This window comes from Dendrobates tinctorius, unplaced genomic scaffold (genome assembly GCF_039654945.1).
Source record: "Dendrobates tinctorius isolate UK_male_01 unplaced genomic scaffold, ASM3965494v1 ptg000011l, whole genome shotgun sequence".
In the NCBI taxonomy this organism is placed as follows: domain Eukaryota; kingdom Metazoa; phylum Chordata; class Amphibia; order Anura; family Dendrobatidae; genus Dendrobates; species Dendrobates tinctorius.
In genome coordinates, this window is record NW_027361679.1 from 80,809,541 (window position 1) to 80,833,910 (window position 24,370).

The 24,370-nt window shown below is 43.4% G+C and overlaps 1 protein-coding gene across 1 annotated transcript; it reads left to right on the plus strand.

Moving 5' to 3' along the window:
* Window positions 1-567: 567 nt before the first annotated feature.
* On the plus strand, window positions 568-19,537 carry LOC141048241 (serine/threonine-protein phosphatase 2A catalytic subunit beta isoform-like). Its single transcript, XM_073543666.1, has 6 exons — window positions 568-801; window positions 3,640-3,813; window positions 5,336-5,425; window positions 14,763-14,924; window positions 16,572-16,690; window positions 18,798-19,537. The coding sequence occupies exons 1-6, from the start codon at window positions 583-585 to the stop codon at window positions 18,979-18,981; spliced, it is 948 nt and encodes a 315-aa protein (XP_073399767.1). The 5' UTR covers window positions 568-582; the 3' UTR covers window positions 18,982-19,537.
* Window positions 19,538-24,370: the final 4,833 nt, after the last annotated feature.

Consider the following 24,370-nt stretch of genomic DNA (forward strand, 5'->3'; position numbering starts at 1 on the left):
AGCTCAGGGCTGGCAACAGACAGATTTCACAGCATGGTTTGAAGGAGAAACTAAGTTGGTGCGCGGGGGATGGGAGGCCATGCCGTGATGCCAGCAGGGTTGTTACACAACCTTTGCCATAATGAGAGACTGGGTGTACTGTAGATTGTGAGCCCTCGCGGGCAGGGTCCTCTCTCCTCCTGTACCAGTCGTGACTTGTATTGTTTAAGATTACTGTGCTTGTTTTTACTATGTATACCCCTCCTCACATGTAAAGCGCCATGGAATAAATGGCGCTATAATAAATAATACTAGAGGCAAATTGTGTTGTCTAAAAGAAACCAAACTCCATTGAAACGAACAGTTTCAGAAGTGTATGTGCTGTGTTGCTGCCCTCCTGTGGTAATCTTGGTTCTGTACATTAGAAGCTGCCCTACTGGGTCTGAAATTATCCATCTGTTGTGTATTGGAAGTACCTTGGTAGCGTCCCACCGTCTGTAAGATGTATAGATAAGGTGACTGGTTCCAGACTCTGCCACTGAAGCTGTTCACATGCTGCTGATTTGCCATGTTGCCACATTTTTTAATCTATTTGTATGCTTCATGTTTAAGGCGAAAGAAATTCTTACTAAAGAGTCAAATGTGCAGGACGTTCGCTGCCCAGTCACCGTGTGCGGAGATGTCCATGGCCAATTTCATGACCTTATGGAGCTCTTCAGAATTGGGGGCAAATCTCCAGACACTAACTACCTGTTCATGGGAGACTACGTGGATAGAGGCTATTACTCTGTGGAGACAGTTACTCTACTTGTAGCACTAAAGGTAATTATTCCGTTATTTTCTATTGTGTCTCACCACTTTATTCTCCATAATTTATTATATGATATAGCTCTTTTTTTTGTCCTCTTTATTAAATATACCTACTTGTTAAAGGGAATCTGTCAGTAGGTTTTGCCATGCAATCTTAGAGCAACATGATGTAGGTACTATGGCCTAATTACAGTGATGTGTCACATACTGGGCTGTATTTTGCTGTTTTAATACAGTGTGTTATATCAGTAGGCCTTGTGTCTTCTAGTCCAACCCCAGCACCTACAGTTGTGGCCAAAAGTATTGACACCCCTTCAATTTTGTCAGATAATACTCAGTTTCTTCCTGAAAATGATTGCAAACACAAATTCTTTGGTATTATTATCTTCATTTAATTTGTCTTAAATGAAAAAACACAAAAGAGAATGAAGCAAAAACATTGATCATTTCACACAAAACTCCAAAAATGGGCCAGACAAAAGTATTGGCACCCTCAGCCTAATACTTGGTTGCACAACCTTTAGCCAAAATAACTGCGACCAACCGCTTCCGATAACCATCAAGGAGTTTCTTACAATGCTCTGCTGGAATTTTAGACCATTCTTCTTTGGCAAACTGCTCCAGGTCCCTGATATTAGAAGGGTGCCTTCTCCAAACTGCCATTTTTAGATCTCTCCACAGGTGTTCTATGGGATTCATGTCTGGACTCATTGCTGGCCACCTTAGAAGTCTCCAGTGCTTTCTCTCAAACCATTTTCTAGTGCTTTTTGAAGTGTGTTTTGGGTCATTGTCCTGCTGGAAGACCCATGACCTCTGAGGGAGACCCAGCTTTCTCACACTGGGCCCTACATTATGCTGCAAAATTTGTTGGTAGTCTTCAGACTTCATAAGCCATGCACACGGTCAAGCAGTCCAGTGCCAGAGGCAGCAAAGCAACCCCAAAACATCAGGGAACCTCCGCCATGTTTGACTGTAGGGACCGTGTTTTTTTTCTTTAATGCTGCTTTTTTTCTCCTGTAAACTCTATGTTGATGCCTTTGCCCAAAAAGCTCTACTTTTGTCTCATCTGACCAGAGAACATTCTTCCAAAAGTTTTAGACTTTTTCAGGTAAGTTTTGGCAAACTCCAGCCTGGCTTTTTAATGTCTCGGGGTAAGAAGTGGGGTCTTCCTGGGTCTCCTACAATACAGTCCCTTTTCATTCAGACGCCGACGGATAGTACGGGTTGACACTGTTGTACCCTCGGACTGCAGGGCAGCTTGAACTTGTTTGGATGTTAGTCGAGGTTCTTTATCCAACATCCGCACAATCTTGCGTTGAAATCTCTTGTCAATTTTTCTTTTCCGTCCACATCTAGGGAGGTTAGCCACAGTGCCATGGGCTTTAAACTTCTTGATGACACTGCGCACGGTAGACACAGGAACATTCACGTCTTTGGAGATGGACTTGTAGGCTTGAGATTGCTCATGCTTCCTCACAATTTGGTTTCTCAAGACCTCAGACAGTTCTTTGGTCTTCTATCTTTTCTCCATGCTCAATGTGGTACACACAAGGACACAGGACAGAGGTTGAGTCAACTTTAATCCATGTCAACTGGCTGCAAGTGTGATTTAGTTATTGCCAACACCTGTTAGGTGCCACAGGTAAGTTACAGGTGCTGTTAATTACACTAATTAGAGAAGCATCACATGATTTTTCGAACAGTGCCAATACTTTTGTCCAACCTCTTTTTTTATGTTTGGTGTGGAATTATATCCAATTTGGCTTTAGGACAATTCTTTTTGTGTTTTTTCATTTAAGACAAATTAAATGAAGGTAATAATACCAAAGAATTTGTGTTTGCAATCATTTTCAGGAAGAAACTGAGTATTATCTGACACAATTGCAGGGGTGTCAATACTTTTGGCCACAACTGTAATTAGCAGCAGTCTGTCACTGTACACTGAAAGCTGAGGTGTGGACGGGTTACACACCACTCAACAACTGAGGTCTGTGAGAGCTGCAGCTGAGAAAACTGTGACTATGTCTTTACCATAACTGCTACACTCATTAAACTAAGTTATACATCACTGGAATTGTGGTCTCTGCCCCTACACCATGTTTGTTCAGATTACATAGTAAAACCTGCTGATGGATTTCCTTTAGTCAGCCAATCATTCGCACCAACACAATACATAAATGTGCACAAGCTCAAGATGGTCAATCTATCTGTAGACCAGAAGACCCTCTCTAAACTCGAACCAAACGGACCGTTCAAGTGGATTGTTTATAGCGGCCGAAAACATCATGAGGTCCTACTCGGGGAAGCTGGCTAGCCGAAAGACTGGCATAAAGCCAAGTGGTCAGATGAATAATTTGTGCTACATACAGTGCAAATGGGTCAGAAATTGTTCTAAACCACATAATCTATTGTGTCCCCCATCCCTGCATCTTTGGCTTGAGAAAGGGCTTTCAGACCTGAAACATTGCCCTTGTATGACACTGGAGCGGGAGTACCAATAAACATTACTGGAGGATTGATGGAGTTCATGTTTGTCGCCTTGGTCGGGTCAGTCTCCTTATGTGACTTTTGGTGTAACAGAAGATTAGAGACATATTGCCACCAATAAATGTGGAGAAACTTTTCGATGCTGACCTCGCTTAAGTGCATTCTACAAATTAAGACCGTTTTTATAGTAGAGGTGATCTTGACTTTTTATTAGACAGGTGCTTATAGCAGTGGCCAATGAAGTGCAGACTGGCGTCATTAAATGACTTTCTCTAATTATAATTTCCTATGGCAAATAATAATTTGATTTTAAGTATGTGTATGTGTATATATAGGCATTTAAATGTATGTTTTCCTACCTAGGTTCGTTACCCAGAACGCATCACAATATTGAGAGGGAACCATGAGTCTCGACAAATTACTCAAGTCTATGGTTTCTACGATGAGTGTCTACGGAAATACGGGAATGCAAATGTATGGAAGTATTTCACAGATCTCTTCGACTACTTACCATTAACTGCTTTAGTTGATGGCCAGGTATGTATTTTCTTCTCCCCAAGATACAAATATGTGCTATCTTTGTCTTTGAACGAAAGAGAGAGTGGACTGCTGACATTGTCTGGTGTGTGTTCTATATTACTTACCAGATCGGACATTTATACCACACAGTCAGCAGTGAAAAGAAAAAAAAACCCTCATTAGGAAAAATAATTACAAGCAGCTCTGGGTCAACTATAGCTTTATTTTCTCGCTTTAGTTGCTGTTCCACCGACACACTTTATTTACAATGTAACTTTGCTTTCTGGTTCCCATCAGGGAACATGATGAACCAGACTGAGCCTGGTGGCTCATGTAATGCACTGCAATACTTCTGCTTAATGCCGACAGCTATCCTATTTGGCTGTGGACAAAGCATCCATGGAGAATATTGTTAGACCTGTGTCTGCCATGACAGTGTATCGATTTCCCAAACCCATCCGTGCCATGCACACATCGCCCCCTCGATGACCTCTTTATGTTGTTCATGTATATTGTAAGCCGTCAATAAGGTACTTTTTCTTTTATAGGATGCGCTCCAGTATTGCTTATCATAGTAGCCAGAGTTTAAGTCTGTTTTTATTTTTACTTTGTAAAAAAATGGATTGTGCTGCTTAAATGATGCTTTGTAGCATGTGATAGATGCCAGCTATATATATTTCTTAAATTAATGGGGGTTATCCACCACTAGGACAAATCCTTCTCATTCCTCATGTTTGGCCTGTTTAAAATACAACCACCTCCAGATACAAATACTCACCTCCGGAGTCGGCGCCATTCCAGTGGTGTTGGCACCCAACTGTGTTCCTGTTTCGCACGTGAGGTCGTTACATCATACGAGCTCTGCGCCCAATCAGCACTGGCATCATTATCCCCACCTTCAGATGTATTGATCATCAGGGAGTTAGGGCTGCGGCTGCTCCAACTTCCTCTTGATGTTCAATTTGCCTGAAGGCGGGGCCTATGACGTCAGCGCTGATTGGTCGCAGGGCTCATGTGATGTATCAACCTCACGTGAGCTCCAGGAATGCAAGTGCCTACAACACTAGAATGGCACCGGCACAGGAGGGGAGTATACTTTTTTCTCTCCCACTGGACTGATCATTTATTCTCAAAATTTTCAATTCAATGAAACCTGTATTGTGACATCAGATTCTTATATTACTTTGATGGGAGATGGCAGTTGGTGCAGATAAGATTCTATGTAGAGGGAAGGAAGGAGAAGAATGGGAGGAGCTAGAGGCCGAGCTCCTCCTTCCTGCTCACATCTTCTATCTACATTGATGACTGCTAGTACTGATAAGATTCTATCTCAGTAATGGGAAAATCTGTCTCCATTGAATACTCATTTTACCTGTGAATTGAAAATTTAATATAAAATTTAAATTTAATATTATATGTGTGTGTGTTTATTGTTTTATGAAATAGAAATTAAAATCACAGTTACTCTTTAAAAAAAAAAAAGAAAAGTTGGTCAATGGTATGAAAAACGTGTCACTTAATCTTTTTTTTCTCTTCTTAGATCTTCTGTCTTCATGGAGGTCTTTCCCCGTCTATTGATACGCTGGATCATATTCGTGCTCTGGATCGCTTACAAGAAGTCCCACATGAGGTATTAATGTAGCTACCACAATGTTGCAGCCGTAGGAATCTTGATAGACACGTCTTCGTCTGTAGCGAGTGTATAGGCGCATTGCTAGCATTACTCCTGCTTTTCTGTCCATTGTGAATATTTATTGCAAGTAACGGTGTATGGACAGCTGTTACACTAGTCTACTGGCCCCTAAAATCTAACAAGATAGATATAGAAACTAATCACACTAGTGGAAGGAGTCCTATGTCACCACGGTATGTAGAACGTTTTGTCATGAAGGTTGCTAAGAATGTTCTGTAGAGTCGTTAGCGTTTCTTGCAGTTGAGGTTAATAGACTTCTGCTATTCTAACTTGTCTGGTAAACCTTGCACACGTAGTCTATGAAAGCCTTTTTCTGGCTCTCAGACTTGTATTGAGAGCTTATGATGTAGCTTGTGAGTTCTGGCCACTCAGAAGCTGCGCTCACGAGATAGCGCCACAGGACCAGAGTGGTCCCGAAAAACGGTGAAGATGCCGGAGGGTGAGTATATGACCAGGGAAAGGGGACTTTAATGCACAACTCCAGTGGTGTAAGAAAAATCCACTGGGTGGTGCATTCATGGCTTTTTCCAGACAAGTTGTGTCAAAGTGATTGACTGTAGGATCAGCAGATTGGTGGTTGGGATATTCACTTCTGGACCAGGAGACATTTGGAGTGGCAGTGCTAGACATGGGAGCAGTTTTCCATGGTGGCTATAGCTTATAGAAAAACTGGAAAACTCCAAAATAAAATGTGATTGTAGAGTTGTAGCTAATCTACTCAAGGCATGACTCTTACTGTGTCTGTACTAGATGGACGAGGATTACAATATACATGTAAGAGACAGATATAACTGTGGTGTATAACCAATAGTGGGAGCATTTATTAGTGTTTTTGTGCCCAAAATTGCACAGTGTGCAGCAAATCCTTGGCGTAAATGCCTACACCAAATGTATAAAGGTGCATCAATTGTTATGCATAATAAAGTTGCAATTTTTGCAAGATTCTACGATAATGTGTGATATACAGTACAGAAATGATGAAAGAAAAGGTGGGCACCACATTTAGTATTACACAGTGAATAAACCGGGTGCTACTATGCGCCAAAAACACTGTAAATTGGGAGAGTAGAAACAGAAGCGCAGAAAACAGTGCACACACAAGTCAAATATGTGTATAAAAAGGCTTTATTTAACACCAATGTCTGACAGACAGAAAATATATTTAAAAACACCATAAAATCACAAAGAACAGGGACAATTCAAGCCTGACAAGGTATACCAAAAGGGCAATATTTGATAAAGGTGCAGCTGTGAATAAGTGACACACACAGATCACTGCCAGGGCGGCATGTAGAGGATAACGAATATTCCAGTCCAAAATATAAATAAATGCTATGGTATTATAGCTAATGCTTGATAATATAGTATCACAAAATTTTTCCAATGTGCTAATTTACTAATACCATAAGCGCCCTGAGCAGAGATCATGCGCTACTTCCCTGACGAAGCTGTTGTGGGGACAGCGACACGCGTCGGGCCGGACAGACCTGATGGTGTAACCTGGGCTCTGGGTAACTATGTGATTGCAGTGTGTGTCTATCTGTTACTCTTATGCATGTGTCAGAGACACCGCACTGCACTTGCTCATAGAGCCAGTGCTCGTGTCCTGAGTACAGAAGCAGTGCTAAAAGATACCTGTGGAGCGGGCAGCAGAGGTGACCATGCGTGCTTCAGGCTAATAGTGTCAGGGTCCAGTCAGCGCTGGAAAGTAAAGAGGCATAGGACCTGCGGACACTGAAACTGAATAGTCTGCACGGGACCTATGGTCATGTGACAGCAAGGGGGCGGGGCTTAGCGTCCTGTATTCAGATAGGACAGGACACCACACAACAACTCAGAGTCAGGCAAAACAGAGGTCACAGCAGTACGGGCAAACGAGGTACAGAGGGACAAACAGACGGGTAGTCAGACAGAGCCAAAGGTCATACACAAGAGGGCGGTGCGGTACCAAGGGGACGAGCAGAGAGGAGTCGGGTCACAAGCAGAGAGTCATACACGAGAGGTAGCGCAGTACAAGAGGGTCAGGCAGAACTCGTAACAGGGACAGAACCAGATCACAACCGAATAAGCAAGCAAGTTATCAGGCACAAGGCACACGTATACAAGAGGTCACTTAACTCAGCCGAGGGCAGGAGTATAACTGACACCGGACCCAGGTCCAGTGAGCACTAAATAGCCTCCTGCTGCCAGAGAGAGGCAGCACAATTAATCCATAGTCTAACCAGGACGGGTCAAAGCGAAATCCCGTCCTGGATCATGACAGTACCCTCCTCTCAATGGGGGGCCACCGGACCCCCAGGTCTTCCAGGGTACTTGGCGTGAAAGGCTCGGATCAACCGATCCGCATGAACTGATCGAGCAGGAACCCACGAGCGTTCCTCAGGACCGTAGCCCTTCCAATGTATCAGATACTGAAGGGCGCGACGGACCAACCTGGAGTCGACAATTCGTTCCACCTCGTACTCAGACTGCCCATCTACCAGAACCGGTGTCGGGGAAGATGATGATCCCTCCCCACTGGACCTCACAGGTTTCAAAAGGGCCTTATGGAAAACATTAGGGATCCTTAGAGATGGCGGAAGACTCAACCGAAAAGCCACCGGGTTAACTGCTTCGGTAATTACATAGGGACCTATAAACTTGGGTCCAAGCTTCGCAGAGGGGACCTTGAGCCTTATATTTTTGGTGGATAACCATACCTTATCTCCGACCTGAAACACTGGACCCACGGATCGTTTTTTGTCCGCAAAAAATTTAAATGTGTCCTGGGCCTTCGTAATGTTATTCTGGACCTCCCGCCATACCTCCCCCAACCGCTGGATCGTCTCGTCTGCCCCAGGACACCCCACCCAGAATTCAAGCGGGAAAATTCTCCAAAATGAGGATGAAACCCATAATTGCAAAAAAAAGGAGATGTACCCGTAGACTGGTTAGTGCGGTTGTTAAATGCAAACTCAGCCAATGGTAACACAGAACATCAATCATCCTGTCGGGCTGAGGTCAATCAACGCAGAATTTGCTCCAGAGACAGATTGGTCCGCTCAGTCTGCCCATTAGTCTCTGGATGGTAGGCGGATGAAAAGGACAGACCAATACCCAACCTCCTACAAAAAGCTCTCCAAAATCTGGACACAAACTGAACTCCCCTATCAGACACCACATTCAGGGGTACCCCATGCAACCGCACCACATGCTCCACAAACAATCTGGACAATGTTTCCGCATTAGGTAGAGCTGCCAAAGGTACAAAATGTGCCTGCTTACTAAACCTGTCCACTACGACCCAGACCACGGTATTACCCTTGGAAGGGGGAAGGTTGGTGATGAAATCCATGGACAGATGAGTCCATGGTCTCTCAGGAATTGGCAGTGGTACCAATTCCCCGGCCGGCTGGTTATGGGGAGTTTTCGCACGGGCACAAACCTCACACGCAGACATATACTCCCCAACATCAGAGGCTAAAGAAGACCACCAGAATATTCTAGCAATGGCCTTCCGGGTCGCTGAGATCCCTGGATGTCCACCCAGAACTGAGTCATGGAACTCCTGGAGGACCTTGAGACGAAACTGAGCTGGCACAAAAAGTTTATCCAACGGCTTAGCTGGAGGTGCAAGAGCCTGGGCTTCTCGAATCTCCCGTTCCAACACATTAGAAACCTCTGCCACCACCACCCCAGGCTGAAGAATGGAGGATGGAGGTTCCGGGGGGGACACCGGATCAAGACTGCGTGACAACGCATCCGCTCTGATATTCTTGGATCCTGGTCGAAAAGTGATCGAGAAGTTGAATCGGGAAAAAAAAAGTGACCATCTAGTCTGTCTGGGAGTCAACCTTTTAGCCGACTCAATGTAAGCTAGGTTTTTGTGGTCCGTGATTACCGTTATAGGATGAACAGCCCCCTCCAAAAAATGCCTCCATTCTGCAAAAGCCAATTTTACGGCCAGAAGTTCCCAATTCCCCACATCATAGTTTCTCTCCGCAGGGGAGAACTTCTTTGAGAAAAAGGCGCAAGGTCTTAAATTGGTCAAAGTGGCGGGTCCCTGGGACAATACCGCCCCCACCCCCACCTCTGAGGCGTCTACCTCAACAATAAATGGTTCAGAGGGGTCCGGTTGGATAAGAACCGGGGCCGACATGAAACATTTTTTCAAAAACTGAAATGCCGCTACCGCTGCGGTTGACCAATTCTTGATATCAGCCCCCTTTTGAGTCATGTCTGTGAGGGGTTTAACCACCTGTGAGAACCCCCTTATAAATTTCCGATAATAATTAGCGAACCCTAGGAAATGTTGCAGACCCTTCAAATCACACGGTTGAACCCACTCGAGAATGGCCTGCACCTTATTAGGATCCATGCGATACCCTTCAGCAGACACAATGAACCCCAGAAAGGACAGTTCCTGAACAAAAAATAAACATTTTTCAAGTTTAGCAAACAGACAGTTCTCCCTGAGCCTTTGGAGAACTGCCCGAACATGACCAATGTGAGTCTGTTTATCAGGCGAGTAGATTAAAATGTCATCCAAATACACCACCATAAAACGTCCAATCAAATCGGAGAACACATGATTTATGAAATTTTGGAAGACCGCTGGAGCGTTGGTCAGGCCGAAGGGCATGACCAAATTTTCAAACAACCCTTCAGTAGTGAGAAAAGCGGTCTTCCATTCATCTCCGTCCCGGACTCGGATAAGGTTATACGCTCCCCGTAGATCTAATTTCGAAAACCACTTAGCTCCGGACAACTGATTGTATAAATCAGGAATAAGTGGAAGGGGATAAGTATTCCTCACAGTTATTTTATTTAACTCACAAAAATCGAGGCATGGGCGCAAACCACCGTCTTTTTTTTTTACAAAAAAGAACCCTGCCGCCACAGGAGAAACAGAAGGACGAATATGTCCCTTACGGAGGCTCTCGGAAATATATTCCTTCATCGCAGCCCGTTCCGGACCCGAGAGGTTATACAGGCGGGCTTTGGGCAATTTAGCACCTGGAACCAGGTCAATGGCACAATCAAATGGGCGGTGTGGTGGTAAAACCTCAGCCTCTTTTTCGGAGAAAACGTCAGTATAATCTATCAGGCACTCCGGAATGCCTTCTAGACCCATGGACGACACAGACACAGAAACAAGACATTTCTCAGAGCAATAGGGACCCCATTTAACAATATCCCGAGATTCCCAATTAATCACAGGATTATGCAGCTGTAACCAGGGGAACCCCAACACCAGTCCCGCAGGCAGGTTGTTCATTACAAAACATGAAATACGTTCCTGGTGTAGGGAACTCACTTTAAGGAGAAACTCTTCAGTACAAAACACAATGTCATTCTTAACCAGTGGTGTTTTGTCAATAGCAACAAGGTGAATCGGAGTTTCCAACCTAACTGTCCCTAACTTACACCTGGCCACCAAGTCAGAGTCAATAAAGTTCAATGATGAACCGCAATCCACGAAGGCAGAAGTGGATGTGAAGACACCCCCACAACAAAGTTCCACTTGAAATGACATTTTAGAAAATGCAGAAAAGGGTACCTGAGAGCCTGGGTGACCTCCACGATAATCACCCGGGCTCAGTCGCTTGTTGGATAGTGGCCGGGAGGGGCAATCCTTTTTCCAATGTCCAGACTCGCCACTGTGAACACAGCATTTTCTCACGTGCCGTTGTCTCCTTTCTTCCTCCTTAAGGTTGATGGTTCCCATCTCCGTGATTTTCAATGAAGAACTGGCTCCCCTTCCTTGGGAGAATAATGAAGTCTCGGTTTGTATCACTCCCCTTGCCCGTAACCTGCGATCCATTCGGACGGCCTGTGTCATAGCTTCCTCCAGGGCATCAGGTGGGGGGTGGAGAGCCAAGGCGTCTTTCAGATGCTCAGACAGGGCCCTACGGAACAACCCCCGGAGAGCGGCGTCGTTCCAGCAGACCTCAGCAGCCCAGCATCTGAACTCTGAGCAAAACCACTCGGCTGAGTGTTTCCCCTGGCAAACATTCATCAACATGTCCTCAGCCATACGCACCCGATCAGGCTCATCATAAATAATTGGCAGAGAGTCATACACGAGAGGTAGCGCAGTACAAGAGGGTCAGGCAGAACTCGTAACAGGGACAGAACCAGATCACAACCGAATAAGCAAGCAAGTTATCAGGCACAAGGCACACGTATACAAGAGGTCACTTAACTCAGCCGAGGGCAGGAGTATAACTGACACCGGACCCAGGCCCAGTGAGCACTAAATAGCCTCCTGCTGCCAGAGAGAGGCAGCACAATTAACCCATAGTCTAACCAGGATGGGTCAAAGCGAAATCCCGTCCTGGATCATGACAGCATGTATTTGTATGTACCACATGGCCACTGCTGTGAGCGCTCTGGATATAGCATTGTTATTGCAAAGTGATAACATTTCATTAATTATCTACCATACCAGCCTTTCTGGCTTTGAGCAATTTTTTACATGACTCTTGGCTTTGTGCATAAATTATTTCTCTGTATATTGCATTCACCTGAGCAATAAAATGGTGCACAGTGTCCCAGCTTTGGCTAGTTTCTGAGTTATTTTTTGATCTTTATAACAGTTGCATGGAGTGCGCTCAGTCTATAATGTTTTTATATATGTGTCTAGCGCATGATCTCTGCTCAGGGCGCTTATGGTATTAGTAAATTAGCAAGTTGGAATAATTTTGTAATACATTATCAAGCATTAGCTATAATACCATAGCATTTATTTATATTTTGGACTGGAATATTCGTTATCCTCTACATGCCGCCCGGGCAGTGATCTGTGTGTGTCACTTATTCACAGCTGCACCTTTATCCAATATTGCCCTTTTGGTATACCTTGTCAGGCTTGAATTGTCCATGTTCTTTGTGATTTTATGGTGTTTTTAAATATATTTTCTGTCTTTCAGGCATTGGTGTTAAATAAAGCCTTTTTATACACATATTTGACTTGTTTGTGCACTGTTTTCTGCGCTTCTGTTTCTACTCTCCTGATATACAGTACAGACCAAAAGTTTGGACACACCTTCTCAATCAAAGAGTTTTCTTTATTTTCATGACTATGAAAATTGTAGATTCACTCTGAAGGCATCAAAACTATGAATTAACACATGTGGAATTATATAATTAAAAAAGTGTGAAACAACTGAAAATATGTCTTATATTCTAGGTTCTTCAAAGTAGCCACCTTTTGCTTTGATTACTGCTTTGCACACTCTTGGCATTCTCTTGATGAGCTTCAAGAGGTAGTCACCGGAAATAGTTTTCACTTCACTGGTGTGCCCTGTCAGGTTTAATAAGTGGGATTTCTTGCTTTTTAAATGGGGTTGGGACCATCAGTTGTGTTGTGCAGAAGTCTGGTGGATACACAGCTGATAGTCCTACTGAATAGACTGTTAGCTGCTTTTTTCTTGCCATAATACAAATTCTAAGTAAATAAAAACGAGTGGCCTTCATTACTTTAAGAAATGAAGGTCAGTTAGTCTGAAAAATTGGGAAAGCTTTGAAAGTGTCCCCAAGTGCGTGGCTAAAACCATCAAGCGCTACAAAGAAACTGGCTCACATGAGGACCGCCCCAGGAAAGGAAGACCCAGAGTCACCTCTGCTGTGGAGGATAAGTTCATCCGAGTCACCAGCCTCAGAAATCGCAGGTTAACAGCAGCTCAGATTAGAGAACATGTCAATTCCACACAGAGTTCTAGCAGCAGACACATCTCTACAACAACTGTTAAGAGGAGACTTTGTGCAGCAGGCCTTCATGATAAAATAGATGCTAGGAAACCACTGCTAAGGACAGGCAACAAGCAGAAGAGACTTGTTTGGGCTAAAGAACACAAGGAATGGACATTAGACCAGTGGAAATCTGTGCTTTGGTCTGATGAGTCCAAATTTGAGATCTTTGGTTCCAACCACCGTGTCTTTGTGTGACGCAGAAAAGGTGAACGGATGGACTCTACATGCCTGGTTCCCACCGTGAAGCATGGAGGTGTGATGGTGTGGGGGTGCTTTGCTGGTGACACTGTTGGGGATTTATTTAAAACTGAAGGCATACTGAACCAGCATGGCTACGACAGCATCTTGCAGCGGCATGCTATCCCATCCGGTTTACGTTTAGTTGGACCATTTATTTTTCAACAGGACAATGACCCCAAACACACCTCCAGGCTGTGTAAGGGCTATTTGACCAAGAAGGAGAGTGATGGGGTGCTACGCCAGATGACCTGGCCTCCACAGTCACCAGACCTGAACCTAATCGAAATGGTTTGGGGTGAGCTGGACCGCAGAGTGAAGGCAAAAGGGCCAACAAGTGCTAAGCATTTCTGGGAACTCCTTCAAGACTGTTGGAAGACCATTTCCGGTGACTACCTCTTGAAGCTCATCAAGGGAATGCCAAGAGTGTGCAAAGCAGTAATCAAAGCAAAAGGTGGCTACTTTTAAGAACCTAGAATATAAGACATATTTTCAGTTTCACACTTTTTTGTTAATTATATAATTCCACATATGGTAGTTCATAGTTTTGATGCCTTCAGAGTGAATCTACAATTTTCATAGTCATGAAAATAAAGAAAACTCTTTGAATGAGGTGTGTCCAAACTTTTGGTCTGTACTGTATGACACATTGTTTTTCCTTTTTTTCTAACATTGGGAAATAAATTAACATGTTTTATAAGTCACAATTTGTGCAAATTTTCTGTGTCAATGTGCAAAATGTGAAACTCGCCTGCCCTTATTTCACATTGGAAGGTGTACTACAATGCTTGAAAAGTTGGCACCAAATGTACCATTAAGATGAGGCGTTTGGTGAATATGGAGTGGCGGAGTTGAAATGTGCACATGAAGGGCATGTTCACATGTGGCGTTTTTGTTGCGTGTTTTACGTAGCATATTTTGTGCATAAAATACACAGCACTTTACAGTACCAGAATAAGCAATGAGATTTCTGAAGTTTCATGCCGTCTAAGGTTTTTCTTTCTGATTGTATTTTGAGCCCTGCTGTGGTTTTCCAAAATGCAGCATGTCAATTCTTTCAGCGTTTTTCACCCATTACAATTAATAGGTGAAAAATACTCCAAAAAGTGCACATATTTTGACATTTTTTCCCTGCCACCATTCTGGTTTTTGGTGCCGGGAAAAAAAAAAAAAGCTTAAAACGAGCAACTTTTGAACATGCCATGACGATTTGTCGCAGTTGAAGTCATCATTGATAAATATGAGCAATTGTGTTTACTATTTGCTGTTTTTCTTGTCTGCTAAATTTGTATTCTTCTTCTAGGGGCCAATGTGTGACCTTTTGTGGTCGGATCCAGATGATCGTGGTGGTTGGGGCATTTCCCCTCGAGGTGCTGGCTACACTTTTGGACAGGATATTTCTGAAACTTTTAACCATGCCAATGGACTCACTTTGGTGTCACGTGCTCATCAACTTGTAATGGAGGTATGACTGGAAGCAGTACATCAAAACACCAGGATCGTTTAGCATTACGTATTGTATATTGCATTGTAATATACCGTACTTCAGTTATATTGCAGAATGAGACAGGGTGGGAGTTTTAGAGAGACATTGCTGGATTTTCATTCATTTTTAAGGTGAAAAAAAAAGTTGAAAACTAAAAGACTATAATCCACTGGCAAATACATCCATGATTTAAAAAAAAAAACTATTAGAAAATGTTTAACCCTTTCGCTGTCAAGGTCATATGTAATACAATCATGACCTAAAACGTGGCTAAATGAAAAATAGTTTAGATCCTGGTGTCATGTTGATACCCAGAGTTTTAGGTTTCAGATGAGGTTAGGTTGATTGTTCTAGGTACAATAATCTGGGCAGAATACTCAATTTCCAATTAAAGCAGCATGAAAACTTTTGCTGGTTCCCGTGACCAGAATGGGAGCAGGAGCATGGCAAAAAAAAATTCTAAGAAAGATCAGAGCCTCTTAAAGGGAACATGTCATCTCTGATAAAACTATTAACCTTTAGATATAGTGCTAATCTGCAGGTTAATACTGTTAGAAAGGTATTCAAACTCCTTACTGAAAATGTGTATCGTTGGACAAAATAAACTTTATTCCTCCTGGCTTTTAGTCATACAGGCGTGCTGATATGGCTGTAGTCACTGCTCACAGCACTGAGAGTGGTGGCTATAAGCACTTCCCGGCACTTTGGCTGACTGACTACACTGGAGACTGAGCTGCGTTGGGGTGTGCTTACAACTAGCACTCTGTGCTGTGATGACTGTAGCCGCTACTCCGACTGAAAGCTAGCAGCTCCCAGTAGGAGCAAAATTAATTTTTCTCCCAGGAGTTGCACTTTCAGTACTGCGGCCGGGTACTTTTCTAACCATATTAATCTGCAGGTTAACCCTTGTATCTGTAGGTTAATAGTGGAATCTGTAGTGTAGGTTCATGGGGTACTAAGTGGCTGAATAGACGTTCTTTAGAATTGTGTTTAGTAAACATGCACGTGACCCCTGGGAAAATCGCTAGGCATAGCGTTGATGCAGAGGTAGTTGGCACAAGACCGCTGAGCCGGTGAATAGTAGTGGTCACAAGTTATATTTTAGGTTGGGCCAGTTGTGGAGAGGCAGTGCAGAAAACAGCAATGAGTAACGCCAGTTTGATACTTTTTACTTAGAGGAAGCCTATAAGGAAAAAAAATACTGGAAAACACCTTTAAAGACACAACATGTCTTTTAGTATACCTAAAAAGAAAAAATGTGCAACTTCGGAAGAAATGTATTTTTGCGCTGATAAACTCAGAATTGGCTTCTTTACACCCCATATTATGCACCAAAATAATAGCTACTCCAGACTTCAAGACAGGTCTAGTGAGGCGCAAAATGTTTTTGCCATATAATGCATTTAATACCAATGTTTGGGTGTAGTGACTTAACATCCTTTTAACTCCAACACAAGAAAAAGAGATTCTCAAATGCAAGCGAAACGCAAATGTACACCACAATTTTGTAAACAATCAGAGTCCCCAGAACATGACAGGAGAAATAAATATGGAATTTTGTTTAGATTCTTTCTTTTTTTTTCCCCCAGTGTTACATCTGTATTACATCCGTCTCTTGTCTTACAGGGCTACAACTGGTGTCATGACAGGAATGTGGTTACCGTTTTCAGTGCACCTAATTACTGTTACCGTTGTGGAAATCAGGCAGCTATAATGGAACTGGACGACACCCTAAAATACTCCTTGTAAGTGGCTTCATGTAATGTAAACCTGTCAATAATGGCAAAAATCACTGAATAGATCAGCGGGTACCTAACTCGTGGCCCAGGTACCTCCAGGAAAAGGCATCTGCAAAGGATTTTGTTTCAGCCTCAAACAGTATATGCTCCAATGTCATGTTTTCTGCAGGATATCATTTTAGCAGCATTGTAACTGAGATTTCTCAATACCTCATTCACCCACTGTGGAAGAAAATCTGACACTGTTGAATTTGCAGCCTGTCAGTGCCAGCACAAGTCTGCAGTGGCTTTTGGCCTGTTGGAAAATACCCTTAACCCCTTTCCAACATCGGGCGTATATGTATGCCGATGTCAGGCTCCTTCCCTTTGACGTGGGCTCCGGCGGTGAGCCCACATCTTTCCCGGGACATGTCAGTTGTTTTGCACAGCTGACGTGTCTCCGAAATAGCCGCGGGTGGAATCGCGATCCACCTGCGGCTATTAACCAGCTAAATGCTGCTGTCAAACTTTGACAGCGGCATTTAACAAGCACTTCCGGCAATCGCGCCGGAAATATGCACACCGGTGACCCATCTCACGAGATTGTGGGTCACCAGTGTGTTGGTATGACAACCGGAGGTCTCCTGTTCGCCACTCATAGCAAGTGAGCAATTCTACTACACAGAGGCGATATGACCATCGCCTCTATGTAGCAGAGCTGATTGAGTTGTGGCAGCTTCTAGTCTCCTATGGAGACTATTGGGTAGATGTGGACTTATCCTGCGCTGTTGAATAACTGAAGAATCCAGTAAATTATCATAAAATGTGGTTTTATTCAACGTGTTTCAAAGTTCCAAGACTCCTTCATCAGGAAATACCACAATTCACAATTGTGGTATTTCCTGTTGAAGTATTCTTGGAACTTTGAAATGCGTTGCATAAATCCACATTTTATGATTTATTGGATTTTTCAGTTATTTAGCAGCACAGGATAAGTCCACATCTACCCAATTATTTTTCCTATGGATGGTCATTAATGGACCATTGGATCTGCTGCAGCGAATATTCCAACAAGCTCAATGATAGCTCCATCTGGTGAGTACAATTCAATTGTATCAAACCATTTATATCTTGGATAAGACACTATTTGTGGTATTTTCTCCAGCAGCACTTAATGGAAAATATTGAAGTATGCCAAAAGTAAAAAAAAAGTGTTTAAAAATATAAAAAAATTAAAAAGATATAAAAGTTGAAATCACCCCTCTTTCGCCCCATTCAAAATAAAACAAAAATAAAATCAAACATACATTCGGTATTGCCGCATTCAGAATAGCTTGGTCTATCTTTTTTGGTTGCCGCGACATTGCATTAAAATGCAATAATGGGCGATCAAAAGATTGTATCTGCACCAAAATTGTATCACTAAAAACGTCAGCCCGGCATACAAAAAATAAGCCCTCACCCAACCCGAGATCATGAAAAATGAAGACGCTACGGGTATTGGAAAATGGCACAATTTTTTTTTTTATTTTTTTAGCAAAGTTTGGATTTTTTTTTTCACCACTTAGATAAAGAACCTAGACATGTTTGGTGCCTATGAACTCGTACTTACATGTAGAGTCAGTCACTGGTCAGTTTTAGCATTTAGTGAACCTAGTTAAAAAGCCAAACAATTGGATTGCACTTTTTTTGCAATTTCACTGCACTTGGAATTTTTTTTCCCGTTTACTAGTACAAGACATGGTAAAAACAATGGTATCGTTCAAGAGTACAACTCGTCCCGCAAAATATAAGCCCACACATGGCCATATTGACGGATAAATAAAAAAGTTATGGCTCTGGGAAGGAGATGAGCGAAAACGCAAAACCAAAAAAAAGCTCCAGGGGTTAAGGATGTCATGTGATAGAGAACTGTTCAGCAAAAAAATATGGCTTTACCATCATTTACAGTATTTTTTTTTTTTTTTTCTGATTGGCTTTTACAGGTGAAACTTACTGAAGATTGTAATAATTTCTTTAGGCTTGTTTGACTGTTTCAAATGAATGATTGCATATTGTCTCTAGGCTGCCTTGCTGATAGTTCACTCTTTTTTTTTTTTTTAAATCCTAACTTTATTTTTTCTTTTCCCTGCAGTCTCCAATTTGATCCTGCTCCTCGGCGCGGAGAGCCGCATGTTACCCGACGCACTCCTGACTATTTCCTAAAAGCGATCTCTACACATTGCCTTCATCTGTGCAATTATACTTGTCATTTAAACATCATACATGTGTCTGTATATAGACATGCAAACCAACAAATGAAAACCAAAATTATTTAAACATCCAGAATCTGCTGTTAAATCGCCCTGTCCTGACTGTCCCTGAAGTACACTTTTCATTTCCCCCAATTTATACTCCCAACAAGCTAAAACACCACCATCACGGACCAAAATGTGCCATACTGTTGATCAAGCATTTAGCACAATTTGAGACTGCGGATAAGAACATAAAACGCATAGTCCATTAGTCAGTTTGCCTGCTGTATTTGTATAACTTAAGTTTCCTACTGAACTGTGTAAGCAGTTGGTACAGGGGAAAATGCAAGGCCTTTAACCCCCATACCCACCCCCACACCCTTTGCACCTACTTCGTAAATTTTAGTTGTAGTGATAAGCTGGCATGACAAATACTATTTGGAGTTATTTTTAAGAAGATGCACAAGCTAACCATCCACTCTTTATTTTTTTGTTTTTAAAAAGTACAGATATATTGGACAGATTTGACATGAGTGTTTGCCATAACATTACCGTACGTTTTTTCTGTATATTTGTCAAGAAAGTGCTTGCGGCTCCTTTGGTGTATTTGAACAAATAAACTTTCAATTGTAGACCTCGAGCATGTGTAGAGAGTGCTTTTTTACTTAAAAAAAAAAAGGTACAGGAAAATGAGTGCAGGGAATTGGGGTGTCATAAAACTATAAATTATAGCAGGGGTGGGCAATTCTCCTGAGAGGCTACATGAGACCGTAATTGTTGTGGAGGGCCGAACCAATAGGCAGAAATTAATTTGGATTAATATTAATAACATTATATTAATTGTATCCCTTAATATTGAGCAGAATTTAGTATGCTGACATCACACTCTATACCGTTTGAACTGGAATACAGCCCCTTCTATATATCATATGAGCCCCACTCATCCTCCCCACGTCCAGCATATGAGCCCCACATGCAGGGGCTGGCTGGCACTTTTCAGCCTGGGGGGCAATCACAAGGCAGTGGCCCTTAAGTTGCAGTTGCCAACCTTTGCCAAACTTATCTCTGGCTGCTGTATTAAAGCTGCAGAGATAACAGGCTTATTCATAGATATATAAATAGAACGGAGCTTGCTGCATAGATATGGGAGCAAAACCAAGCTTACTGCCTACAAAGATACTGTAACAGAAGCAATCTGACTACATAGACACGAGAAGGATGGATTACTACGTAGATAAGGGCGCAGAACCGACCTTACTAGAGAGATATACTGTAGGAGCAGAACCGAGCTTACTACAGAGATATGATAGCAGAACCGAGCTTACTACAGAGATATAGGAGCAGAACTGAGCTTACTAGAGAGATATAGGAGCAGAACTGAGCTTACTACAGAGATATGGGAGCAGAACTGAGCTTACTACAGAGATATGGGAGCAGAACCGAGCTTACTACAGAGATATGGAAGCAGAACTGAGCTTACTAGAGAGATATGGGAGCAGAACCGAGCTTACTGCAGAGATATGGGAGCAGAACTGAGCTTACTAGAGAGATATAGGAGCAGAACTGAGCTTACTACAGAGATATGGGAGCAGAACTGAGCTTACTACAGAGATATGGGAGCAGAACCGAACTTACTACAGAGATATGGGAGCAGAACTGAGCTTACTAGAGAGATATAGGAGCAGAACTGAGCTTACTACAGAGATATGGGAGCAGAACTGAGCTTACTACAGAGATATGGGAGCAGAACTGAGTTTACTACAGAGATATGAGAGCAGAACTGAGTTTACTACAGAGATATGGGAGCAGAACAGAGCTTACTCCAGAGCTATGAGAGCAGAACAGAGCTTACTCCAGAGATATGGGAGCAGAACTGAGCTTACTAGAGAGATATAGGAGCAGAACTGAGCTTACTACAGAGATATGGGAGCAGAACTGAGTTTACTACAGAGATATGGGAGCAGAACAGAGCTTACTCCAGAGCTATGAGAGCAGAACAGAGCTTACTCCAGAGCTATGAGAGCAGAACAGAGCTTACTACAGAGCTATGGGAGCAGAACAGAGCTTACTACAGAGCTATGGGAGCAGAACAGAGCTTACTACAGAGCTATGGGAGCAGAACAGAGCTTACTACAGAGCTATGGGAGCAGAACAGAGCTTACTACAGAGCTATGGGAGCAGAACAGAGCTTACTACAGAGCTATGGGAGCAGAACAGAGCTTACTACAGAGCTATGGGAGCAGAACAGAGCTTACTACAGAGCTATGGGAGCAGAACAGAACTTACTACAGAGCTATGGGAGCAGAACAGAGCTTACTACAGAGCTATGGGAGCAGAACAGAACTTACTACAGAGCTATGGGAGCAGAACAGAGCTTACTACAGAGCTATGGGAGCAGAACAGAGCTTACTACAGAGCTATGGGAGCAGAACAGAGCTTACTACAGAGCTATGGGAGCAGAACAGAGGTTACTCCAGAGATATGGGAGCAGAACTGAGCTTACTCCAGAGATATGGGAGCAGAACAGAGCTTACTCCAGAGATAAAGGAGCAGAACAGAGCTTACTCCAGCGGTATGGGAGCAGAACCGAGCTTACTACAGAGATGTGGGAGCAGAACTGATCTGTGCAAAGACCTGTATGCTCCTTTGAAGGATATAATATCCCAAGAGCCCCCTTCCAGCAATAAATGCCCTTGAGTGTCCATTTCAGGTTAACTATGTACCCACCCAAAAAAAAATATTGGAACCTGAATGCCCATATCAAAACTATTATTGTCCCCGTTTATAACAAATAATGTCCTGAGTGCCCACACAGCTCTGCATACACAGAATGATGGTCTTACAGCCCCCAATACACAATATTGTGGTCCTCAAAGTCCTTTATTATACATTGAGGACCTCATAGCTCCCCATATAGTAAAATGGCTACATAGCCCCTATATACAATGTGATGTCCCCACTGCCCCGTGGATATAGTATGATGGGCCCCACTGCCCCCTGTATATAGTATCATTGTCCCCACTGCCCCTATATATGGCCCCAGTTTTCACCACATATATAGTATGATGGCCCTAGTTCTCCCCATATATATTGTAGGATGGTCCCAGTTCTCCCCATATAAGTAACAAATGTGGTTACTAGTTGGACTTATTGGGGCAAACAATTCCAGAGGATAGGGGCTATTCGGGAGAAGTCTTGGAGGCGTTTGGATGAGGAGCGAATAAGTGTGGAGGAGAGAAGGAGGTCTTGGGATGACCGGAGATTACGTGAGGGAAGGTATCGGGAGATTAGTTCAGAGACATATGGGGGAGACAGGTTATAGATGGCCTTGTAGGTCAGTAGTAGTAATTTGAACTGGATACGCAGAGGGAATGGGAGCCAGTGAAGAGATTTGCAGAGGGGAGAAGCGGAGGATGTTGTGAGTTCATTTTCCCCTTCGTCACTGAGGTCTGGTGAACTCCCTATTCTGGTAAAGGAAGGTAATGAGCCTGATTATCAGGCACCTGAGCCTAATGAGGATGACTGGCTGAGTGGAGTCACAGACTGGATATAAGGCTGCTGACGCCCTTCTGCCCTGCGGGTGATTTCTCTGTGGACTTCTAGGACACCAGTCTGATTCCTGCTCCTCTAAAGCTAAGTTTTCTGCTTTGCCTGTTCGCATTTGTGTTTTGTTTTTGTTTTCCTTGCTTTTCTGGATTCTGCCATTCCCTGCTGGGGTGAGCTGAATCTCCTTTTGCCGGTTGCTCTGTCTTCAGAATATTCCTGAGTACTGACATAGCCTTTTTGAAGCCTAGCATCTTCAGGGCCTTTTTCACTGTCAGTCTGTTGGCTCTTATTTTCATAGGGTTTTTCACGGATTGCAGACAGCAGCCTTCCTGTCCTTTCCTATCTAGTTAGCTTGGGCCCCGTCTTTGCTCAGTCTATCTTTCTGTCTGTGTTAGTGTTTTCATCTTGCTTCACCGTCATTATATGTTGGGGGCTGCCTATTGCTTTGGGGTCTGCTCTGGGGCAGTTTAGTTTTCCCCTTTCTTTCTTTAGGCCTATTTAATTCTCCGGCTGTGATCGAGGGGTCTAGGGCATCGTAGGAACCCCCCACGGCTACTGTTAGTTGTTGTGGATAGGATCAGGGGTCTGCAATCCGATAGCTGCCGACCTCTCTGGTTTTCTGGACTTAGCTAGCATTTCTGTTTTTGCCTCCTACGGTGACTCAATCATAACAGGAGGAGTGGCGAGGAGAGAGATGAATTAGTCAGACAGCAGAGTTAAGGATGGACTGGAGAGATGCGAGGGTGTTAGCAGGGAGACCACAGAAAAGGATGTTGCAGTAGTCGAGGCGGAAGATGATGAGGGCATGCACAAGAATTTTAGTAGATTGAGGAAAGGAAGGATTGTGGAAATATTTTTGAGCTGGAGGCGACAGGAGGTAGAAAGAGCTTGGATGTGCGGTTTGAAGGACAGGGCAGAGTCAAAGGTTACTCTGAGGCAGCGGACTTCCAGTACTGGGGAAAGCGTGATGTCATTAATTGTTATAGCTAGGTCGGGTAAGGAAGATCTGTGAGATGGAGGAAAGATGATGAGTTCAGATTTGTCCACATTGAGCTTGGGGAAGTGAGAGGAGAAGGAGGATATGGCTGATAGACACTCTGGGATTCTGGACAGCAGAGAGGTAGATCTGAGTGTCATCAGCATAAAGGTGGTACTGGAATCCGTGGGACTTTGAGTTGACCCAGACCAAGGATAGACCTAGTTCTCCCCATATATATAGCATGATGGACCCAGTTCCCATATATACAGTATGATGGCCCCAGCCCCCATATATGCAGTATGATGGCACCAGTTCCTCTATATCTACAGTCTGATGGCCCCAGCCCCCAAATATACAGTATGATGGCTCCAGTTCCTCCATATAACATATGATGGCCCCAGCCCCCATATATACAGTATGATGGCTCCAGTTCCGCCTCAAATATAAAGTATGATGGCCACAGCCCTCATACAGTATAATGGCCCCAGTTCCCCCATATTTACAGTATGATGGCACCAGTTCCCCCATATATGAAGCATGATGGCCCCAGCCCCCATATATACAGTATGATCGCCCCAGTTCCCCCATATATACAGTATGATGGCCCCAGTTCCCCATATATAGTATAATGGCCTCAGTTCCCCCCATATATACAGTATGATGGCACCAGTTCCCCCATATATGAAGCATGATGGCCCCAGCCCCCATATATACAGTATGATCGCCCCAGTTCCCCCATATATACAGTATGATGGCCCCAGATCCCCCATATATAGTATGATGGCCCCAGCCCCCATATATACAGTATGATGGTGCCAGTTCCCCCCCATATATAAAGTATGATGGCCCCAGCCCCCATATATACAGTGATTGCCCCAGTTCCCCTCATATAAAGTATGATGGCCCCAGCCCCCATATATACAGTATGATCGCCCCAGTTCCCCCATA